The sequence below is a fragment of the Trachemys scripta genome, chromosome 7, assembly GCF_013100865.1.
Source record: "Trachemys scripta elegans isolate TJP31775 chromosome 7, CAS_Tse_1.0, whole genome shotgun sequence".
Lineage (NCBI taxonomy): Eukaryota > Metazoa > Chordata > Testudines > Emydidae > Trachemys > Trachemys scripta.
Window position 1 is genome coordinate 104,505,396 of NC_048304.1, and position 23,206 is coordinate 104,528,601.

At 39.5% G+C, this 23,206-nt stretch overlaps 1 protein-coding gene across 1 annotated transcript in view; it reads left to right on the plus strand.

Moving 5' to 3' along the window:
- ADAM12 (ADAM metallopeptidase domain 12) overlaps positions 1-23,206 on the plus strand; it is a 308,866-nt gene that overhangs the window by 198,091 nt on the left and 87,569 nt on the right. The window contains exons 6-8 of the mRNA XM_034775646.1: positions 2,745-2,928; positions 10,526-10,591; positions 11,544-11,615. Of these exons, the coding sequence (XP_034631537.1) occupies positions 2,745-2,928; positions 10,526-10,591; positions 11,544-11,615 (322 nt within the window). The remainder of the gene's footprint in view (positions 1-2,744; positions 2,929-10,525; positions 10,592-11,543; positions 11,616-23,206) is intronic.

Genomic DNA, 23,206 nt, shown 5'->3' on the forward strand with positions numbered 1-23,206 from the left:
CTAGTGAAAACACTTCCCCTCAGTTTTAGCTATTATACACTAGGTGTAAAGCTCTTGGAGGAAATGGTTATCACTGAATTATAAATGCTCCAAAACAGTGCATCTCAGCCTCAGCTATATGGGTTGCTGTAGAAATTTAATACCCATATCTGATGCTTTTAATCTTCAAAATGTTTTTGTAAAGGTTTAACAGTCCACAAAACATGCCTGTGCGGTGGGTAAATACGAGCCTCAAGTGACTTGCCAAAGGCTACCGAGGGAGTGGCAAATGAAGGATTTATTGGACCCTGGTTTTGTTCAGAGCAGTAAATTATGCCTCTCTCTCGTCAAGATCTTCTTGTGGAGGATATTACTTAGACTTTTTAATATGGTGAACAACCCAATCTTCATCCTCAAAGTAAAGATCATCAGCGATAACAGAAATGAACCTTGGTTGACCAAGCTGAACCATAGTTGCAGTTGTTTTATCCTAAAACTGTACTGCAGCTTGGCACCACATTTTATTTAATTGGTTATGAGGCATGGGCTTTGATTTACTTCCTTTTTTCTTTTAATTCCAGATGGATTGCTTTTTTTTCCTAATAATTCTGGTTTTTATTATTATTATTTCTTAAAATCCACATTTATAGTGTTATCAATCTTCTGGGACACTTTTCACTCACTGCCCCAGGAAGCATGCAGAGATCCATCCTGCCATAACAATAAGTATAATATCTTATACTTACGGAGCACCTTTATCACAAGCACAGACGTATGAAGAGTATACACTTCATATGCACAAGGAAGACACACCACTGAAATGAAGCCAGCTCTGGGCTGAAAAAATGACAGCTGTTTCACAGCACACTTGGACAGTACACAGCAGGTTAGGTCAGGAATTAAAGAAGAATGTCATAGTCAGTTCCAGCGTTCACAGGAATTTTAGGCAAGCAGAATGCAATTACTTCTGCTTTAACTTTGCCAGTGTTCAGGGATTAAAACTCCTTATTTTACAGATATGGTAAAAATTAATTATGCTATGCATTTTTGTAGTGCTTTTCAGCTGAGGTTCTAATCTATTAAGCCTCACAACAGCCTTGTTAGATAGGTAAATGTTATCCCCATTTTACAGAAGGAGAAACAGCTGTGGAGAGCTGATTTGCTTTTGTTACACTGTAACCCAGTAAAACCTGATCTCCTGATGTCATGTGCTGTAACTCTTCAACAATCTCTCTCCTGCCTTTTGATACTGCCTGACAGGTTTTCCCCTACTGTAACCCTTAATTAGTAAAGGGGCCTGAGAAAGGAAGAAACTATCTCCAGTGCCCTGCCTAGCATCACCTTTCTCAATAAGAGCAGGTTCAAATAGCCAAAGCTTTGTGTTCACTGTTTCAGAGAATTCAATTGGTTTTTAATCCTCTGCTTACCATTATGTAGTCACTGCACTAAGGATTCAACTCATTGTAAAGCACTTTGCAATACCATCCAATATGAAAAATAGCTAAATGTCATACTCTCTCTTCCTACTTTAATTTCCACCTAGGAGCTGGAGTCCTGGCTTCTAAACCACCTTTATGCCTGTCTGTGCCAGTTTCATGCCAGTCTGGTCCATGATATAAATTAAAGCAACCTTTTGATTCTGTGGTACAAGCTTACATGGGCAGCTTTGACTATCAGTTCAAATGATATTATCATAGTATGAGTCTATTGTACTTTACGCTAGCCATCATTAGCCCCTGAGGGGCTGGTCCAGCAACTAGGGATTGCTGGGGCATTGGCACACTCTGGTCACACTCCCTATGCGGCGGGGAGTAAGTTGGAGGTGGTGTAAGAGCACTATGGTAGCGCTCTGATACCAGTGGGGGTTCCCCTAGGTAAAGGGAATTTGCTATACTGTTGCAGTGAATGTGGCAGGACAGTATCCAATGTAATAACCCTTTTTATGTGAGCTGTAAGAAGTGTAAAAGGAGAGTGGTTTTCTGGCCAGGGCATAGGACCGGAAGCCAGGAAATATGGGTTCTGTTCCAGGCTCTTCCACAGACTTCCTGTGGGACTTTCATCAAGTTACTTGTTTTCTGAGCCACTATCTCTCCATTACATACAGTAGCTTTCAGGTGTTTAGCAAGGGTTACTTTATTAATGTTTGTAAAACTCTTTGAGATCCTCAGGTGGCAGGTAAAATTGCAGTACATATTATTATTCTTGGAGTTGATTGTATTAAACAGAAATCCAGTGGTTATTGCATCTGGGCTCCATTATAATTTCCTATCATACAGTATCCGATAACTCATTTTGATACTGAGGTTCATCTTTGAACTGGCAGATTTGCTGCTTGCAGCAGCATTCACTTTAAAAGTTATAATACATATTGCTGATCATAATGAATTCTGTATTTTTTCTTATAAAAGTATTTCACTACATTCTTGTTCGTTAATATTTGCCAGATACAATGCAGATGCGTTGTAACTCCTTTCCGCAGTGGTAGTGCATCACGGGAAGAATGGAAAACACATCAAACAAATGTAATTGTGCTCTACAGCACAATATTTCAGAGGAGGAATATTTTCTCTCTGCCTTTACTTCTTGTAAAGTACGGTATGCCTAGACGACACATACATCACTGGTGTCTCAGACCCCAGTAGGTTTTGATGTTATAAATCAGTTTTCATATTTCATCATCATTATTAAAACCTGTAGGTTGGCTGAAAGCAAACACACATCAGCACTTAAAAGCAATGTGTCATTTTCTGATCTTTTATAAACAGGGGACTTATTTTATTTGAAAATAAAACCTACATTCTGGAGCCATTGGAAAATGCTACAAGTGAACACAAGATCTACCAAGCCGAGAACCTGAAAATAGCCTCCGGATCTTGTGGCAACCAATTCAACATCTCTGGCATCACTATTGATGACACACCACAGTCTTCTCAAGCATTCACCAGCAGGGTAGGTGGAAAGATAGTTTTATGTTTCTGGATTGTTGGTTATCTCCTTATGTTAATTTCCAGAAATTGGTGAAATATCCAGATCAAAATTAATTGCTGCACTACATGTGTATCATTTAAAGTAATGCATGGATGGTGAAATTGAGGATCCATTGAGTGGGGCCAAGATTTCACCTTGAGGTGGTGACCATCATGAAATCAAGTAAAATAAAGATGATTGGAAAAGACCCTGCTAAATTCTCTCTTCTTTGCTGTTGCTCCATGGTTCCATACACTACAATATCAGATGGTTAGCCCAACCTAGTTCTAAACAGCCCAGCAAATGGAGTTTCTGCCATTTCTCTGGGGATTGAGATTCCAGTATAGAGAGATGTTCCCATTTCTAAAGTTCAACATATGACTTCTGGTATTATACCTCTCTGGATCTACCTAGACATATGGTTTAGGATAGTGGTTTTCAACCTCTTTTCATTTGCAGACGCCTAAACATTTCGAATGAAGGTGCATACCTCTTTGGAAATCTTAGATATAGTCTGCGGACCCCCAGGGATCTGCAGACCACAGATTGAAAACCACTGGTTTAGGAGGCTATCACTTCTCCTGCCGTACTTAGGTCAAAATATGGCTTTTTCCAAGGAGGAACATTGGGGAAATTGTGCCTTGCCAAGGCTGCACTCTCTCTTGCTGCTGCTCTTTGTGCACAGGAGGAGCACAGTTTGTTCCTTGCATTAGGCAGAATGTTCCCTGTGGTATGCCAGCCCTGCTCCATTGACTGATGTAGAGAGAAGGGATGCAGTCACAACCCTGCCTTCAACATCCTGCTCCCTGGGGAATAGCAGGAGCAAGCAGGCCTTATGCTCCTCAGATTGTGAGTGAGCCCTGGGTAGCTTCCAGCCCTGCGCAGGGGCCACTCACAATCTGAGTCTTCCTGCTTTGACAATCGATACTTGTTTAGTTCTTTTACACTTTGTCCATGAGTTAATCTCTCCGGTTTCTTAGGCTTCTATTCATCAAAGCATTTAACCACATGGTAAGTTCTCTTAAAGACAATGGAACATAAGCATGTGTTTGAAGTTAAACATGTGCTTAAGTGCTATGCTAAATCAAGGCCTTTAATCATTTTTCTTGCTCGTATTTTAATTCCTCCCTGTTTTCATTAATGAGGTGATGCAGAATTGTAGGCAGATTACAAATTCTGGTAATATATTTTGATTCCTCTGCCACTTGCAATTCAGTCTTAAAGGAAGGAGTTGACAATGTCTAGAATAGCTGTTGGCCCACCCAAGGAGGAAAGGAGAACATTATAGTCATGTTACTTTCCTAATAATACATGTTGAAATTTAAACAAACCTTTATATTGTAATAGGAAAGTATCTTATGCACACAGAACATGTTCTCAGCATTTTATTCTAGGGATATATCATTTGTAATTGTTTTCATGTAGGAGAAAATGTACTTGACTTGCAATGCATCTAGCTAATGGAAATTGTATAAAATAAATGACTTTCAAACCAGATGGAAAAAATACTGCCACAAATTCATGTGCATCTTGGATTGGGTTTGTAGAAGGGAATGTTTGAGATGTTCAAGAGTAACATAGTAGCACAAATCTGCGCACAGTTTTTATTAAATAGGAAATATTAGTGTTTATAGTCACATTGCCTACCTAGTTCATTTAGTCTTTATGTTAAGTTCAGTGTTAAGGAAAACAGTTTAAATGGCATCAAGGGATGTTATTTATGTACTGGAACAAATTCATTTGCCTTGCAGGAACATTAAACAGTACATTACCAAATTTCTTTTTCTCTAAATACATATACATTTGCTGTAGATATGTTGCTGCGTCTTTTTCTAATGCTGTAAGTATGGGTAAGTCAGGACATAGATTGCACCACAATGCAATTAGTTTCAGAAGACAAGCTGAAAGAAGTGATAATTAAGTACTTTTTATAAATAAATATTGTATCTGAGGAACACACACAGCCTCTGGCCAAGTCACAGGAATAGATTCAATACACTAATAAGTCACCACAGGCTCATATGATTAGGCCCCTCCAGTCAACTGTTCAATTTCTAAGGCCTTGGCTACACTTACCCGCTAGTTCGGCGGCTGGCAATCGAACTTCTGGGTTCGACTTATCGTGTCTAGTCTGGACGCGATAAGTCGAACCCGGAAGTGCTCGCCGTCGACTGCGGTACTCCAGCTCGGCGAGAGGAGTACCGCGGAGTCGACGGGGGAGCCTGCCTGCCGCGTGTGGACCAAGGTAAGTTCGAACTAAGGTACTTCGAACTTCAGCTACGTTATTCACGTAGCTGAAGTTCCGTACCTTAGTTCGAATTAGGGGGTTAGTGTAGACCTGGCCTAAATCTTCCCCATTCCAAGCAGTTTTACTTTGGAATGGCTTAAATTGATTGGCATGCCCAAGCATTTCTCACATGTTTACATCTATGCTATCATCCATGGTCTTAATATTAGCTTTGGGGAAAACCAAAGCATCTTGCAAATCTGCAGTTTTCTGAACAACAGCTCAGAATAAGTTTCAGACATCTATTAAAAACTACAGTGGCAGAGAAACCCACTCTGCCACACATAGGAACATATAGTCATTTGATTATTTCAGTAATGTAGCATTTCACCCATGCCCAGTATTTGTGGATAGAGATTTTAAAAGGAAGGTAAATCAAGATGCTTAATCATGCGAATCCCCAGACTTCACACAAACGGTGCACTAAGCCATAGATTTCTCCAGCCCAGCCAGTTCAGAGCATTTGCTCTGCCTGTAGTTTGATTATTATATAGATACTGTAGTTTAAATGTTATACAGAATGAATAAATATAAAATCTGCGTATAATAAAACGTGTAACACTTCAGAGTTATAGGATTATTAAGAGTACAATTGCCAGTAATTTTTCATCCTCCTCCTCTAAGTCTCTTTGTGGGACACCAAAAATTGATGAATTTAGTAACATTGACGAAGTTAGTAACATTTTGCAACCTCCAGGATGAAGCTTGTATTTCTGTGTTTTCTTTCACAATCCTTATCTCCATCCAGTTTTGCTTACCTTTCTTTTCCCTTTCCCATTATCTCCCTTCTCCCTGAGTCTGTCCAGACCTAATCTTACTCCCCTTCCCAGTTTTGCCTCAACAACCTTTTTTCTCCATCCATCACTTCCACTCACTCATTTTTTCCTGTAGTTCATATTCCTTTGTAGCTTCCCATATTTATGTCATTCACTGATTCCCTCTTCATATCTCCCGTAGTTCACTCCTCATTCCCTCTTCACTGGTGTTTCTAAGTGGTCATAGATTCATAGGCTTTAAGGCCAGAAACGACCACTGTAATCGTCTTATCTGACCTCCTGGAGCACACAAGCCATAGAACATCCCCAAAATAATTCCTAGAGCAGATCTTTTAGAAAAATATTCAATTTTCATTTTAAAATCGCCAGTGACGGAGAATTCACCATAGACCTTTGCAAATTATTCCAATGGTTAATTATCCTCACTGTTAAAAAAATATGCCTTATTTCCACTCTGAATTTGTCTAGCTTCAACTTCCAGCCATCGGATCATGTTACACCTTTCTCTGCTAGATTGAAGAGCCATTATAGACTGTAATAACTTCACACCATACCCGTCTCTTTGTTAAGCTTAATAGTTTGAACGCCTTGAGACTATCACTATAAAGCCCATTTTCTAATGCTTTAATCTTTATCATGGCTCTTCTCTGAACCCTCTCCGATTTATCTACATCCTTCTTGAATTGTGAAAACCAGAACTGGACACAGTATTCCGGCAGTGGTTGCACTGGTGCCAAATACAGAAATAAAATAACTTCTTTCTTCCTACTCAAGATTCCTCTGTTTATGCATCCCAGGATCTCATTATCTCTTTTGGCCACAGCATCACACTGAGAGCTCATGTTCAACCGATTATCCACCAGGACCCCCAAATCTTTTTTAGAGTTCCTCTTCCTAGCATAAAGTTCCCCTGTCACCGTGCCTCAGTGGGTCACAACTGAGAATACTAGATTCAGGACAAACTGCTGAGAAGTGGAGCAGACTCGCCCCAAACTGGTGGTTATTCTTCCTTAAGATATACTATAGCAGTAACAAAAGTAAACTTCTGTCTCACCACATTGGCTAACAAGAAGTCAGAAATGCAGTCTCTTTAGGTATCATAATCCTTGTTTCAAGACCCAGATGCTAGACTTAATGATGAGTGGTTATTTAAAACCAGTTTCATCAGCGAAAGGGTTCCACTGATCCCAAAGGACTAGCCACATACCCAGGTCAATATATAACTCAGATCTTACCCAATAATCATGCTGTTGCCAATCCTTTAGTATCTAATATCTAAAGGTTTATTTATAAGAGAAAAGAAAGAGGTGAGAGTTGGTCAAAGGAAATTAAATACATATAATAAGTGCAAAGTTCTTGTAGCAGGTTTGAAGCAATGATGGAATAAACTGCTGGCTTATAATGTCTCTGGTAACATCCAAAAGCTTGGAAGGTCCTCAGTCCCTTGGTTAGATGCTCCCGAAGGTCCATAGTCCAGAGATCAGAGCAGGAAAGAGGCAAAATGGCTCTTTCCAGGCTTTTTTATAGTTTCTCCTATGTGGAGGGAAACTCATTATCCCAAGCAAAGCCCCCAACACAGTTTGTGGAAAAGTACAGGCACAAGATTGAGTCCAGTGTCACATGCCCTTGCATGCTTCGATGAGTCATAGAAGCAGTCATTACCCATATTTTGGCTAAAACGTCCACAGGAAGACCCACTGGGCGGGAATGAGCTTCTTCTGTGACCCATTGTGCTCATTAATGGGTCAGCAACTTGAATGATCCATTCACAATCTGCTGGCTAGACTGGATATAAACTACCTGGTGGGAGTCACCCCAGGAGCAAACACATTTGAAATATTGGTACATAGTCAGTATTCATAACTTCAGATACAAAGATGATATACACATATAAACAGATAATCATATTCAGCAAATCATAACTTTTCCATTCACATATTACATGACATACTTTTTTGTATACGATGTGTTGCAATTTTATAACAGTGGTAGCAACAATGATCTACATGGTCATATTTTAATCATATAATATCACACCCCCATCCTGTAAGTATGACCTACATTATTTGTTCCCAGATGTATAAATTTACATTTTGCCATATTAAAATGCATATCGTTTGCTTGCACCCAGTTTACCAAGCGATCCAGATAGGTGACCTATCCTCTTCATTATTTACCACTACCCCAATTTTTGTGTTTTCAGCAAACTTTATCAGAGATGATTTTATGTTTTCTCCTAGGTTATTGATAAAGATGTTAAATAGTGTAGGGCCAAGAACCTATTTCCCATTTACAGCTACATTTTGAGACCTATCAGTTAGCCAGTTTTTAATCCATTTAATGTGCGCTATGTTAATTTGATATCATTCTAGTTTTTTAATCAAAACATTGCGTGGTATCAAGACAAACAACTTACAGGAGTCTAAATATATTACAGTAACACTATTACCTTTATCAGCCAAACTTGTAATCTCATAAAAAAATAAGATTAATTTGACATGATTTATTTTCCATAAACCCGATTTGTATTAATTATGTTACTCTCCTTTAGTTCTTTATTAATCGAGTCCCATATCAGCTGCTCCATTATCTTGCCTGGGATCGATGTCAGGTTGATAAGGCTGTAATTACCCAGCTCATCCTGTTTACCCTTTTTAAACACTGGCACAACGTTAGCTTTTTTCCAGTCTTCTGGAACTTCCTCAGTCCTCCAAGATTTATTGAAAATCAACATTAACAATCCAGCAAGTTGTTTGGCCTGCTGTCTTAAAACGCTTGAATGCAAGTTATCTGGACTTCGTGATTTAAAAATGTCTAACTTTAGTAGCTTCTGTTTAACATCCTTCAGACATACTAATGGAATGGGAAGTGTGTTATCACAATATGATGAGACTGCATCATCTCTTTTTTCCCCAAATACAGAACAGAAACATTTAGTGAACACTTCTGTCTTTTCTGCAGTATTATTGATAATTCTACCATTTCCATCTTGTAATGGACCAATACCATTGTCAGAATTCTTTTTGTTCCTATTATATTTAACAAACTCCCTCTTATTGTCCTTAACTCTACAGGCCATAATTTCTCCTTGCCTCCCTTGACTTCTCTTATTAGTTTTCTACAATTCCTAACTTCTGATTTAAATTCTTTACTATCACCTTCTCCTTTCTACCTTTTGTTATATTTTATTTTATACAGCTGCCTTCACTTTCCATCTAAACCAGGTTGGCTTTTTAACCAGTATAGTCTTCTTGCTCAGCTGTGGGATTGTGGCTTTTTGGGGCAACTGATTTGGCTCATAAATATTTTCAGCTTTGTGAAATTGGCTCTATTAAAGCACCAAACATATATATCACTGGTCTGGACTTTATTCTGCTTGCACATTATAAATGTGATCAAGTTATGATCACATGTATCTAAGCTACTATTGATTTTTAGTTCTGTTGTCAGTTCCTCTTTATCTGTTAGGACAAGGTTTAATATAGAATTTCCCCATGCTGACTGCAACACTTTTTGAGTTAGGAAATTGTCATCTATAAAGTTTTGAAATTCTAAGGGTGTTTTATGCCAGCAGCATAAGACCTCCAGCATATGTCACTCAAATTGAAGTCCCTTATGATCACTCAGTTCTTTTTCCTTACACATTATAGATAGCTGTGTAAGAAGGCGGTCATCCTGTTCCTGTGATTTGGTGGTCTATAGCAGGCACCAACTTGTACTCCATCTTGTGCCTTATTTGTTAGGACATTGATCCATAACCATTCAAGCTCATTTTCTTCTGAGTTATCAGTGACTTGGAAACACGTAATGTCATTTTTAACACAGAGTGCCATTCCCGCTCCCTTTCCTCACTCAAGCCTTACTAAATAGGTTAAAACCATTGATTTTAATATTCCAGTTATGTGAACCATCCCACCAAGTTTCAGCAATACCCACCAGATCAAATTTATGCTGATAAATGAGCAATTCCAATTCCTCTTGTTTGTTACCCAGGCTCTTAGAATTGGTGTACAGACAATTCAAGAATTTCTTCTCCTTATGTTGTTTGGTCCCTTGACTAATTTTGTTCTCAACATCTCGATTTTGTGCTAAGTGGTCAGTTGACCATTATGTGAAATATTACAAGCTGTTACCATAGTGCTTCTCTGAAAGTATTGCAAAAAACAACTGAGGTCTTTCCACCAAAAAAGATTTTCATTGTGCAAGGGGCACCTGACCATTTCAAATAGAGTAAGGTGGAAGGTTACAAATTACAGAAAGGCCATTTGCCTACCTGTACTGCCCAGCTTTCTTGATGATTGGATGAGTGCCATGTAAACATCCTCTCCTCTGATTGAAGAGGGAGAGGGTTATGTAAGGAGGAGAAAAGAGACCAAGAATTGAGTGGTGTGAAGCTTGAGAAGGAAATTTTTACTCTCTTTGACAACGTCTTTGCTGCGGTGAGCGAAAGCTGATACTCAGGTCTTCTGGGTTATTTGAGGCAAAAACAGATTTCTATTTATATTTGTTTTGGCAGCACAAGAGGGAGACTCTGAAGATAACAAAATATGTGGAGCTTGTTATTGTTGCAGATAATCGAGAGGTAAGAAAGTTTTAAAGAGAAGATGCAGTTAGTAGAGGGAGTATTGGAGGGAAGCTCATTGTTTAGTTCAGTTTTCATGGTGCTGCAAACAATTGTGCTTAAGAGAACAATACTGTGCATTGCTAAAACAACATTTGTCATCTAAATAGGGCTACAGTAACAGAAAGGACTATTTAAAAACAGTGTAAGGGTGACAAGTATTTGTTCCAAGGCTAAAATGTTCCTTGCAACACTTTGGAAGGAATTTAGTGCTCACAAACATCTGGGACCTCTTTCAGTAATTTAAATGGATGCCTGTAAGTATTCACTGGCCATGACCCAGTGAGGTGGTTGAGCCCCCAATGCACTATTTAACTGTGACCTCTGGAGACCATCACTGTCTAGAGTAAACAGCATAATTCAGTGTTGTTGGTTCTTGTAGTTTGGCAATTATGCTGAATTAAGCAAGACTGTATGCAGAGTTTGCAAAGTGGGTTTCAAAACAAGTAAAAGAGACAGATTGTCAAAAATATCTCAACGGGCTGGAGTGAAACCAAAGATGTGAAATCTTGGTACGAACTATTTTCCAATTTACATTTTTTCTTTCAAAATGTGACAGACTCCACTTCTTGAACGCTGCTGGTTAAACAGCAAACATCACTTTCTCGCAATACCAGAGACCGTTAAAAGAAGAACCTTTCCATTTTTGCAATAAAAACAATCCTCGGGAGATTCTGCATAGGAGTGTAAGGGATTTTAGAATCTTTTCTGAAAACAAAATCACTTCATCCAATTTGTGCCAAACTTTGTGCCATTTTGAGCCAAATCCTAGTCCCGCGGAAGTCAATGGGTCTTTGGCCTTTTATGCATTTAAACTCCAAATGTTAATGTCAGTCTGCCAGTGGTAGGTGATTTTTGCAGGCAATTGTGACGATACTATTGCTGATTATGCATTACTCTTTTACATTCTAAGTTTCAGAGACAGGGAAAGGATGTGGAAAAAGTTAAGCAGAGGCTGATAGAAATTGCAAACTATGTCGATAAGGTAAGAGATAAAAAATATTTCATTTTCTCATATTTCCAAGGGGTATTGCTGTGAAATCTATGCCATCTAGGCTTATTGGGAAGGAAAAGCCTTCTGAAATTCAAAAATTGTTACACACCATTCCTACAAAGACAAGAAAATGGCTTCTCAGTGAGAATGTGTCAGCCAGTAAGAATGGCAAGACCTAGATTTCCAGCACCGGAACATTTTTACTAGGACAACCATGAAACAGTATGGGGGTGCTGTGCATGTGGCAATGGGATGACTAAGGTTCTGTTAATGCAATTTTTAAGGCAAACATTAACCTAGACCTGACACATTTCTTTCTAAGTGCAAGAGAAGAACCACAGACTTAACTTAGACAAAGATACTTTGTTTAGGTAATGACCAACTTGGGCATTCCAGTGGCTGGGATGAAAGTTTGTTGCATTCTGAGGCCTTGTCTATACTAGAACATTTTTATGTTGCCAGCACCATTGCAACCTCTCTGCATGCCTGTTACACACTACATGTCCATAAACAGAAGTGCCTGCAACATTATGCAAAAACTCACTCCACTACTGTGACTGTCCTTGCTCTGAGCAAAGCTGTGCACTATATGGTCCTCCAGTGTGTCACTTTGTACTGTTGCAATGCTAGTGTAGTCAGCAAGTACTACTTCAGAGGTTGCATTGGTGCAATTAGTCATCCTAGCAATTCCATAATGCTTTTGCTCATCCTTTGTCACCTCTCAATCCACCCACCAGCCAGCTCCATGCAGGTCTGAAAGTACCCATTGCAGTACTTGGCTGTTGTTGACTATCTACACAAGGGCAGGTCTACAAGCAGCCATGGCTTCTCTGTTTCTGTTGCTCTCATGTGTTGACTTCTCAAATGTGGTGTTCACCCCATACCCCAATTTGCAAAAAAATATCTCTAGCCAAACAGCAGCAGCAGCAAAAGTATGAACTACCCCACCATGTCCTGTTCAACTCAGTAAGTTGTGAACTCAGTACCCTAAATATCTCAAAGCCTAGCTGAAACCAACATACTTTTTGAGGAACGATTCCTTCCTTGTAATGCTTATGGGACACTGCACCAATATGCAGCCTCCTACACAGGGCTTGTGGTAGAACCACAATTTAGGCTTTAGATTTTATTAGGCTAGCCTGAAAATGTGAGTAATTGTTGGACAAATTGTGGAAAGAGGTAGGTTTTGAAAAGGGATTTGAAGAAGGAGAGGGTGGTTGGTTGCAGAAGTAGGGAACATACCCCAGACCTAAGGGCCAGCAAGGGAGAAAGTTATAAGGTATTGTGGAAGTAAGTTAGAAAGAAGCAAGAAGGGAAGCAAAATTAGCAGCACACACATCCCCAGTTGTGCGAATGGCAGGAAACAAGAGCTGAGAGGTGGGCAAGGGCAGAGCCATGTGGTAGTTTGAAGGTGAGGATGAGGAATGAGATGTAGAGCTAGACTTCTTGTATTTAATGTGGTTTCTTTTAAATATACTATATACACCAGGATTCTTCAGGATGAAAGGAATTGTATAATGTTCAGTGTTGTTAATAAGAGCTTCTTGAACACAAACCAACCACCAGGTAAAATGGGATTAAAGCTTACGGTACTGTGCCATATGTTTGGAAAACCTAGGAGAGTCCAGTAATGGAATTGTGACTGACAGAGTCTGATTTAACTGAGAACTTATCAACTGGTATCGCAAAACTCTTACTCAAGGTCAGGCAATTCTAGATTAAAAACAAGCTGCTGGACAGAACTCAGCTTGTTCTGTAACTGTGTTGCTGACTTATTAAAGGAAGGAGGGAGTTTATTTGCTACCTATTTGAAACTAATTTTGCATGTTATGTTCATTTTGGCTTCAGTTTATGCGCTCAGTGAATTGTACTGCTACCCAAATGACCGCAAAACATACAAATCAGACAAAGATGCTGTATATGCCTGGTTTTGTTTGGACTGTAAGACATAACCCCTGCTAGAATGGTCCCTGGCCAAGTAGGTATTCTCCATACTAGACTTATTTTCCTAAAATTTCCTGACATTGCTGGCACTAGTGCAAGTTTATCAATGGTGGGGTCTCTATTATAGATAAGGTAGCCATTGATATTAGAACCACTTTGTCATCTAGACCTGCTATGAGCAGGATTAGATGACTCTGGCAACTGGCATTTTAGTTACAAGTCTATACTAGCACTCCCACCAGTTGTGTTGCATTGGTGGTAGCAACAAAGGGAAATGTTTGGAGTCACTTGGACTTGCAATGAATTTGTTTGGAAATTCATTGGGTATGGAAGCCTGTTGCACCTTGGAGGAATGTACCAACCTCGGCCAGGACATGGAGATTCTACCACGAGGCCTGCTGAGAGTTTTAATGTTTTTCCTGAATGTTTCCTGGATAGTTAGCCATGGTCAGATCTCTTTCTCTGGGTCATGGCAATGTTCTGTCTGATGCCAGTGATTTCAGGTGTTCGTTTATGTGGATACACATTGTACTCTCCTCTTCCACCCTAAGAGGAAAGGTTTTTCCCTGGGACCAAATAGATTTCTGAGAGGATTGTGTGAACATTATGATTTTGTTAACATGCACTGATTTAACACATTCCTCTAAAATAGGATGTAGAAAGATTCATTTGTTTGCCTCGCTAGTTCTACAGGCCATTAAATATTCGAGTAGCCCTGGTTGGAGTGGAGGTGTGGAATGACATGGATAAGTGCTCTATAACACAAGACCCCTTCACCAGCCTCCATGAGTTTCTGGATTGGAGAAAACTGAAACTACTACCTCGTAAACCCCATGACAATGCACAACTAGTGAGGTATAGCCAGCGATGTATTTAATATTTGCATGACTATTGGCTGGGGTTTCCAGGAACTGAGAATCATCATACAAAGTTCTGTTACTTTTTTTTTTGTTAAAATATTTGGGTGATTGTGTTTTTGAAAGCAAAAAGCAGCCCTCCATCCTTCACAAGCTCACAATTTCTTCCCAGGACCCTGCATTAGTGTGGGAAGATGCTATGTCAGCTTCCTCACACACTTCTGCAAAAAACTATTACTCATGGGCCACCTCTGAGCAGCATCTGTGTAGAATTGTGCCTAGGGCACAGTCACACAAACATTTACGCACATGCCTAACATTAAGCGTGTGAGTAATCTCACTGAAGTTAATTGGACCACTCACATGCTTACAATTAAGCATGTGTGTAACTGTTCGCAGGACTGTTGCCTAGCTTTATCAGTTTTAACAGACCAGGGCCTTGATCCAAAGTCTGTTGAACTCAATTAAAGACTCCCCTTATTTATTATTAATTATTATTATTTATTATTGTAGCACCAAGAAGCCCTAGTCATGGATCAGGACCCTACTGTGCCAGGCACTGTACAAACACAGAACAAAAAGACATTCCTTGCCCCCGCAGACCTAGATTGAGATCACCAAGTTCATTTTTACAGTAGAACCTTGATTTTACAAACACCAGTCTTGTGAATGACCAGTTATACTAACCATTTTTGCAGATGGAAAAAAAAATCACATAACAAAAGTGTTGTCTACAAAGAACAAGTCGATATCCCTTCACATTCCATTCCTTCAGTGCATTGGAAGTTGCTTTGCAAGAGGTCTGAAAGACATAAGAAAGTGATGCAGTCCACTATTCTGCAACTTATGCATTCCTGTTGTAATTTTGAGATGTTCAATTTTATGAACTTTTCAATTTTTAGAACTCCTCAGTTCATAATGTAAGGGTTCTACTGTATTTGTGACTTAAATAAAATGAGAAACCTGTCATTGCATAGCTTGACAAAGTGGATGAGGTAATATCCTGGGACATACATGGCTACAACAACATTGCAAAAATTATATGGCTTAGACTGATCTATTTTCTACAAACAAGTGTTCAAAGGTATAATGACAAAATCTTCCATTGGCCATAATGACAATCAGATCAAGAAAGTATATTTTATACAGAGAATATTTATACTTGACTAGAGCTAGTATATGTTTTCCCTTAATTATTTTAATTTAGTAGACAACAATAAGTTGAAAGATCAAACATTCACAGTTGAATGACTCTTAGCAATTAAAGCAAAAATGTATTGAGGCATTCAGTATTTTACTTGAAGTATAGGAGGATGTCTTCCAAATTGTTGCAATATCACTAATTGCTCTGTAAATACAAAAATCTTTCGGTTGGATTAATGAATTTTAGGGTACACCTTATAGCTAATAAATTATAAATTTGCACTGTGTTTATTGACACTTGCATGAACTGCAAGCATGTCTATGTATGTGCATTTCCCAAGTTAAATTGTAATGGCAGTTTTCAATTGTTGGCATGGTTCTAACCAAAAAAAAAAAAAAAAGTCCTACTACATCAGAAACTCCAGAGGATGCTCAAATGCATCTTTCATATAGCAGGGATTCTGTCATTGTCAGTTCCACAGATTTGCATGACTAATTTCTGATCCTCATTGTTTTCAACTTTCAATGTCTGGAGCTGGCATTTTGAAAATGGAATCGTTGCCTGAGACTGGCAGGAAAAAGAAGTTATAAAATATTAGGATCCTTTCATTTTGCATTAAATGGTGATGCTGTGGTTTGTCTTCTTCCTCTCCTCCCCGCACCCTTCAGTGGGGTGTACTTCCAAGGGACTACCATCGGCATGGCACCTATAATGAGCATGTGCACTGCAGAGCAGTCTGGAGGAGTTGTTATGGTAAGTATTGGGAGCACAAAAGTTGAATTTGGTCCATCTTGTGCAAAAAGTTTCCATGAGTTATATAATACTGTATCTTGTCATGGAAAGTCTGCTTTTTAGTACTGTTTTCAATCTAAACTCTCGTTTTGTCTACATCTACATACAGTGTATGTATATTTGTTTTAAGTATCATATCTCATAGTGAATGAAATAATACCTTGTATTAAAATATGGTTTAGCCTCTTTATAGAAATCCTTGAAATCAATGGGAGCATTCACTGGGTTATGAGCGTTTGCAGGATTAGGATAGAAATGAACAAGTTTGCTGTGCATATATGGCTATGTGCAATGAAAGCCTCTCATAAATCTTTGATAAGAAATAATAGTTTAAAATACTGCATTTACTATGCACCAAGGATATACATTTACAAAGCCTCCAGTGTAATAGTTTATTTTTCATGTTTCTAGTAAAGTGGTTTTACTATAATTGTCAGACTTCAAGCACAATCTACACTAGCAACAGTGGCAACATTCATGTTAACTACATTTCTCTCACAAAGGGTTTTACTGTTGCTTTTGTTGTCAGCTTCCAGACATGTGACTAATACACATAATTCATGAGTTAAAACATTTTGGCCTTTATCAGAACTTGTCACCGGTGATAAATGCAACATAATTACATGTCCAAATAAAGAAAAGATGCACCGAAACCAATACAAACAGGGCCGGCTCCAGGCACCAGCCTGGCAAGCAGGTGCTTGGGGTGGCCGCTCCGGAGAGGGGCGGCATGTCCAGCTATTCAGCGGTAATTTGGCGGACGGTCCCTCACTCCCGCTTGGAGCGAAGGACCTCCCACCGAATTGCCGCCGTAGATCGCGATCTCGGCTTTTTTTTTTTTTTTTGGCTGCTTGGGGTGGCCAAAACCCTGGAGCCGGCCCTGCCTTTAATAATTTTTGTTGCTCTTCTCTGGACTTTCTCCAATTTGACCACATCTTTCCTGAAATGTGGCGCCCAGAACTGGATACAATACTCTAGTTGAGGCCTAATCAGCATGGAGTAGAGCGGAATAATTATTTCTCGTGTCTTGCTTACAACACTCCTGCTAGTACATCCCAGAATGATGTTCACTTTTTTTGCAATAGTGTTACACTGTTGACTCATATTTAGCAGTACTCCTTCCTAGGCAGTCATTTCCCATTTTGTATGTGTGAAACTGATTTTTCCTTCCCAAGTGGAGTGCTTTGCATTTGTCCTTACTGAATTTCATCCTATTTACTTCAGACTATTTCTCCACTTTGTCCAGAGCATTTTGAATTATATCCTGTCCTCCAAAACACTTGCAACCCCTCCCAGCTTGGTATCATCCACAAACTTTATAAGTTACTCTCTATGCTATTATCTAAATCATTGATGAAGATATTGAACAGAACCGGACCCAGAACTGATCCCTGCTGGATCTCACTCATTATGCCTTTCCAGCATGACTGTGAACCACTGATAACTACTCTCTGGGAATGGTTTTCCAGCTAGTTATGCACCCACCTTATAGTAGCTCCATCTAGGTTGCATTTCCCTAGTTTGTTTATGAGACGGTCATGCGAGACAATATCAAAAGCTTTACTAAAGTCAAGATCTGCCACTTCCCTCCTATCCACAAGGCTTGTTACCCTGTCAAAGAAAGTTATCCTTGTCTGGTCTGATTTTTCTGTCTGCACCCTTATTCAAATCTAATATCTAATCTATCTTGGTTCTTTTATCATGCCTCTCTGAGCACCTGTCCTGCTCTATACATTCTAGGTGGTTTGATTCTCTTTGTGATAGATGAGGCTCATATTTTCCATGAATATTAATGCAAGCTAAGTGTAAAGGTAAAATGTTGCTTTCTTGCTCAGACAAATTCTGCTGTACACACTCAGGCAAAACATGGTTCGCTTGAATGGGAAGTACAGAATTGAGCCACTGAGATTTATTTAATTTAAGAAACACCTCAGTGGAAAGTATTTTTTGTAAATGTCCCGGTTTACAACTTAATGAGCCTGCCTGGAGTCAGTTCTAGGACTGAGGTGCTAGTCTGCAGCAGCATTAGACAAAGTTATTTTATTATTAATGTTCAAGCTGAATCTCAGTGGAATGCAGCAGAGTTCAGTTGAAAGCAACTGCATATTTGGTATAACAGCCTATAACGTGTTCAACAGGAGAAGATTTCCTGTTTGGCGATTGTGAAACTGTTTGCTAATGACTTTTACTACTGAACTTAACGTAAAAAAATGTAGAGGAATAAATCAAAGCCTCATTCCTCGTAAGTCTATTCATTTCTCAAGTGCTGCTGAGCTTAAATAGTCTCACTATCAAACTTGGCATATTACTGTTTGTTTGGATAGTCTTAATTTATGCTGTTTTCCAATAACCTCTTTTGCTGAGACATCACATTCTTTGTCTTTAAAAACCCACTCTAGAAACCTGATAGCATTCAGAATGATCCAAGCAAGTAATGAGAACCGCATGGGCTGTAATAATTATATTTCAGATCATTTCTTGTTCTAATTTGGTCATGGACCTTGCAAATCATTATTTTAAAAATTATTATCTTAGGGGATGTTGAAATAAGAAGAATCTCACTGTTTGTGCAGAGAAATGGCTGTGAGCATGAAAGTAACAGCTGGGTTCTGTAATAAGGTGGCCCCGTACTGAGCACCCCCTCATGGCGAGGGGTCACTCTGCAGAGCCCTGCCTCTGTTTCCCCCTCTTGAGGGCCTCTTACACAGGCTCTCCACACTTTTTCTGTGGTCAAAGAACCCCTCCTTGCAGGTCTGGGTTTATTCACAGAAAATCATTCAAATCAAAACTCAAACTCCCAAATTGACATCCAGCAGACAAATGTTTCTCTTCCTCCTCCCATGCCTCCTTGCCTGGAGAACTTTTGCACTCTCTCCCCTGCTTGCTCAGGTCTCTCCTGACTTAACAGGCTACTCCCAGCCCTTCCTGGCTGGAGTCTTAGTCCCAAAACCCAACAATCTCTGCTCTCCCTGAACATCTCCCCCACCTCCACTGCAGCTTCCAGTTGCTCTTCATAGGAGAATCACCTGATCCCCTCTCTAGTGGGTCTCATGCTCTAATCGGAGCTGGCTTAGCCACAGGCTTTCCAGCCCCTGGGGCAAGCCATCCTGTTCCAGGCTCAGTTTATTGTCTCTCTAAGTTGTTCAGGATTTGAAGAAAGTTCTAAATGTTGACCACAGCTAAAAGTGAATGCGGCTGCGACAGATCCCTAATTTAAAGACATGACTTCTGTGCTGCTTTGTTAAAATGTGTGGACATTACATGATTGTCCTGTCAATCCGCAGCCCTGTTTTACTTTTGCTTCTTCTGTGGAGTCAGTGTAATTACAGCTATTGATTACATATTTGGGAAATTCAATGCATGCACCTACAGAGATCAATCAAACTAGATATTAAGACATCTTGGTGTGTAACTAAGTGTCATGAGAGAATATTTTTAAAAAACCATTATAAATGTACATGTGTGCACACTGCAGTTTGCCATAATAACAAACAAACAAAAAAATTAGCTGTTTAGCTTCCCCTAAAACAGCCATTTTAAAATACAATGATACACACACAATTTCAAGCACAAGTAGAATTTTAGCAACAACATTTTTGTATTAAATATTGCAAGATTCAGGAAAGCCTGAAATGAGAGCACCTTTTTGTTGTTTGTTTTAAAGATAAAATTCCTTGAATTTACTCCATGAGCCAAATAACAGTGGCCATTTGCCTTCTGAAATTATTACATTATGTTTTCAAATGTGCTTTCTACCTGAGAATTGATTGATTTACTAAAAATATTAGCGAGCTGAAAAAGGAATCTATAAAATCTAAACCAAATAATTTATTAAGGGCTTCTCTTATATAAGGCTGACGTTTTAGACTCTTTTTTACCTTTCACTTTTTTTTAGTCCTAAGGCTGGCTAAGACAATAACAGAAGACTTATTTAAGCTGAATATATTCATTTATGCTTTTAAAGCAGGCAGCAGTACATACTAATTCCATTTACTGACTGATAAAACGTAAATCACGCATTTCTATTACATGTTTTATGCCTTTTGGGAGAGCTTTTATAAGAAAGATGGGTTTTTTTCCCAAGGAAAGTGATTGATGTCATACAGAGCTTTGTGGAAAGATCTCTTTTATTCAAGGCCAGGCCAAAACATTAATCTGATCAGTAGCCCCTAACCAAACCACACAGTGCATTTCTCAGAAACATTTGTTTGGGAAAACAACATTCCCACAAGGATCAATGCCAATGTTTCTATTTTTTTACTTTTACACCAAGTAAAACACTTACAGGAATTAACTAGAGGCCACCTGAGGACTTTGTCTTTTTTACTTTTTTAATTAAAAATGAGGTCCTGTAAAATGGTTGCTTGAGCTCACAGCTGCTATAATTTCTGCTTCAGCTTAGTAATGGATGTTAGAGACAAAGCCAAACCTCTTCACTGCACTGTGGGGATTGAGCTCCTGAAGTGCAGGATTTTCTGCCCTCTTTCTCCCAGTCCCTCCTTTTATGCCACTGTTGTCCCCTTCCTTCAAGATATGTGCAAATCATTTTCTGCTGTTTGTGCGATATCCAAATTCTTGGACATAAAATGGGCAGGGGTTACGAGAGAATTTCTAGCTATCGAAGAGAGACTACGAAGCTAGTCAAAGCTGCCTCAGCTATCTGAATGCCTAGTTGCCATAAGGAATTGGGTGCCCCAATACCACAGGCTACTTTGATAATCCCAACGTAAATGACTTGTTGAGGGAAGGGAGGATGTTGATCATTTGTAATTTTATCCATCTAGCAGCAATAGAGTACCTGCAATTATAATGGAGAGGCTTATAAAACAATTTAGGATATCGAGGATGGATCTAAACGTGTATTCTTTTGTCAGTCATTCTTTCTTGTACATGGTTCACGGTTCTTTTTTTTGTTTGTTTCTTTGAGGATCATTCAGACAGCCCTCTTGGTGCAGCCGTAACCCTTGCTCATGAGCTGGGCCACAACTTTGGGATGAATCATGATACCCTGGAGAGGGGCTGTACCTGCAAAGCATCTACTGATAAAGGTGGCTGTATCATGAACCCCTCTACTGGGTAAGTGCAAACATTAGTAAGCGTTAGTTGGTGGGGAGGAAATTATGCTGTAGTTTGTTATCTCGGGAAGCTTTTGAGTAAAAGTTTACACAATGAGGCCAGTCAAAGCTTCCCACGAAAACCCCTCCACAAGTAGAAACAATAAAACTTGTTAGCAGAGCAAAATTTGCCATGTTGAGTTCTCTAGTGTGGAAGAGAGAAAAATGCCATGAGAAGCAATGAATTGTTTGTCGTTTTGAACAACCCCTGTTATACTACAGTGCAGGCATTGTTATCAGAACTTCCACTACTGTCATCTTGCCAGTGTGACATCACAAATAATCATAAGGGGGAATGACCAGAATAAAGGCCATGAACAAAATTTGTATGTAGGAAATAAAGTGTTAGGCTTTCTGTTATTTCACTTTTGGTGAAGTTCATTCCTCTGCAGAAGATCAGCACAAGCATGATGCACCACATAAGTCCTAACTTAACCCTGTTTTGAAGAAGACTGAAATGGGATGTGAATGCTATGTAGGCTTTGCATGGGGTGAGGGGTGAACTCTACCTGTATTTTTTGCAGCTATACTAGCATGAGCTGTAAACAAATCAGATCTCATAAGCTAAGCAGAGTCAGTCCTATTCAGTATTTGGATGGGAGTCTTCTGAGGGAAAAAACAAGGCAATCTAGGATGTTATGGTGATGAATCAATAGGCAACACTCTTCTTTCTGAGTCAATACTGAGGAGATACTCAAGCATGATGTTAGGAGTCTGCTGCTGACAGCCTGACCTTTTATGGACATCAAAGATACAATGGTGTTTTCTACAAGAGGTCTTGGACTTCTGGCCCAGTTCACTAATTACAGCCTGTTCTACAATATTAGAAACTGAAACACCCAGCGTTGGATGTGCATCTGTTTTGTCATCCATATTCTGTATCTGTGGGCTTTTTTGTATATTTTACTCTGTCTGTCAGTTACGAAGCTTTTCAGTGTTAGGATTTGTGACCATGCTCAGGGCTCTTTCGTCTCTGCTGGTGCAGTGACTGCATAGTTCTTGGAAAGGAGGTAGGAGAGGAGAGGGAGTGTCATGCAGGAGAGCTCCCTGCTGATCAGCCAAACAGCAGCTTTGGCATCTGCTTCAAAGGCAAACTGTCATCCTTGTTAAGAAAAGAAAAAGGTGCTGGCTAGTGGCCAGTCATAGCAAGCTAGGGGACAAACAATGAAAAGAGATTGGTGTGTTTGTGGGGGAAAGGGAGCGATTTCTAAAGTTTTGCATAAGAAAAATAGCTTGGCTTTTCTAAAACAATAGGTAATAAATATCCTTGCAGAATTCTGTTCAGCAGCACATCACAGCTATTACACACACTAAAAAAACAAACTGAAATTGGCAACATGATCATGAGGAGTGCTAATGTGATTGGTAACTCCTGACTTCATATCTGCAATGAACAGACAGATTTTATATCTTAGTGCCTGAATGATATACACAACCTTTAACGATCAGCCAAATTAGTATTTGTGCACCTGGTCACCCCGCAGCTTCAGAAGAAACAAGAGGGTCCCACGGGAAGAAACCTCATGAAGTTTTCCCCAAGTTATTCTGTCAGTTTGCCCTACCTCTATGGATTAGGGAGCAGTGCTATGCACAGAATTCTGTAGGTCCACACAGGACCCCTGTGTCTCTACGTTGGCTCTGCAGCCCTCTGCCCCTATGGGCTCGCTGACAGCTCAGGTCCATTAACTGCTAGGGTATCCCCTAGCAACCACAAGTTCTGGGCCTCACCTG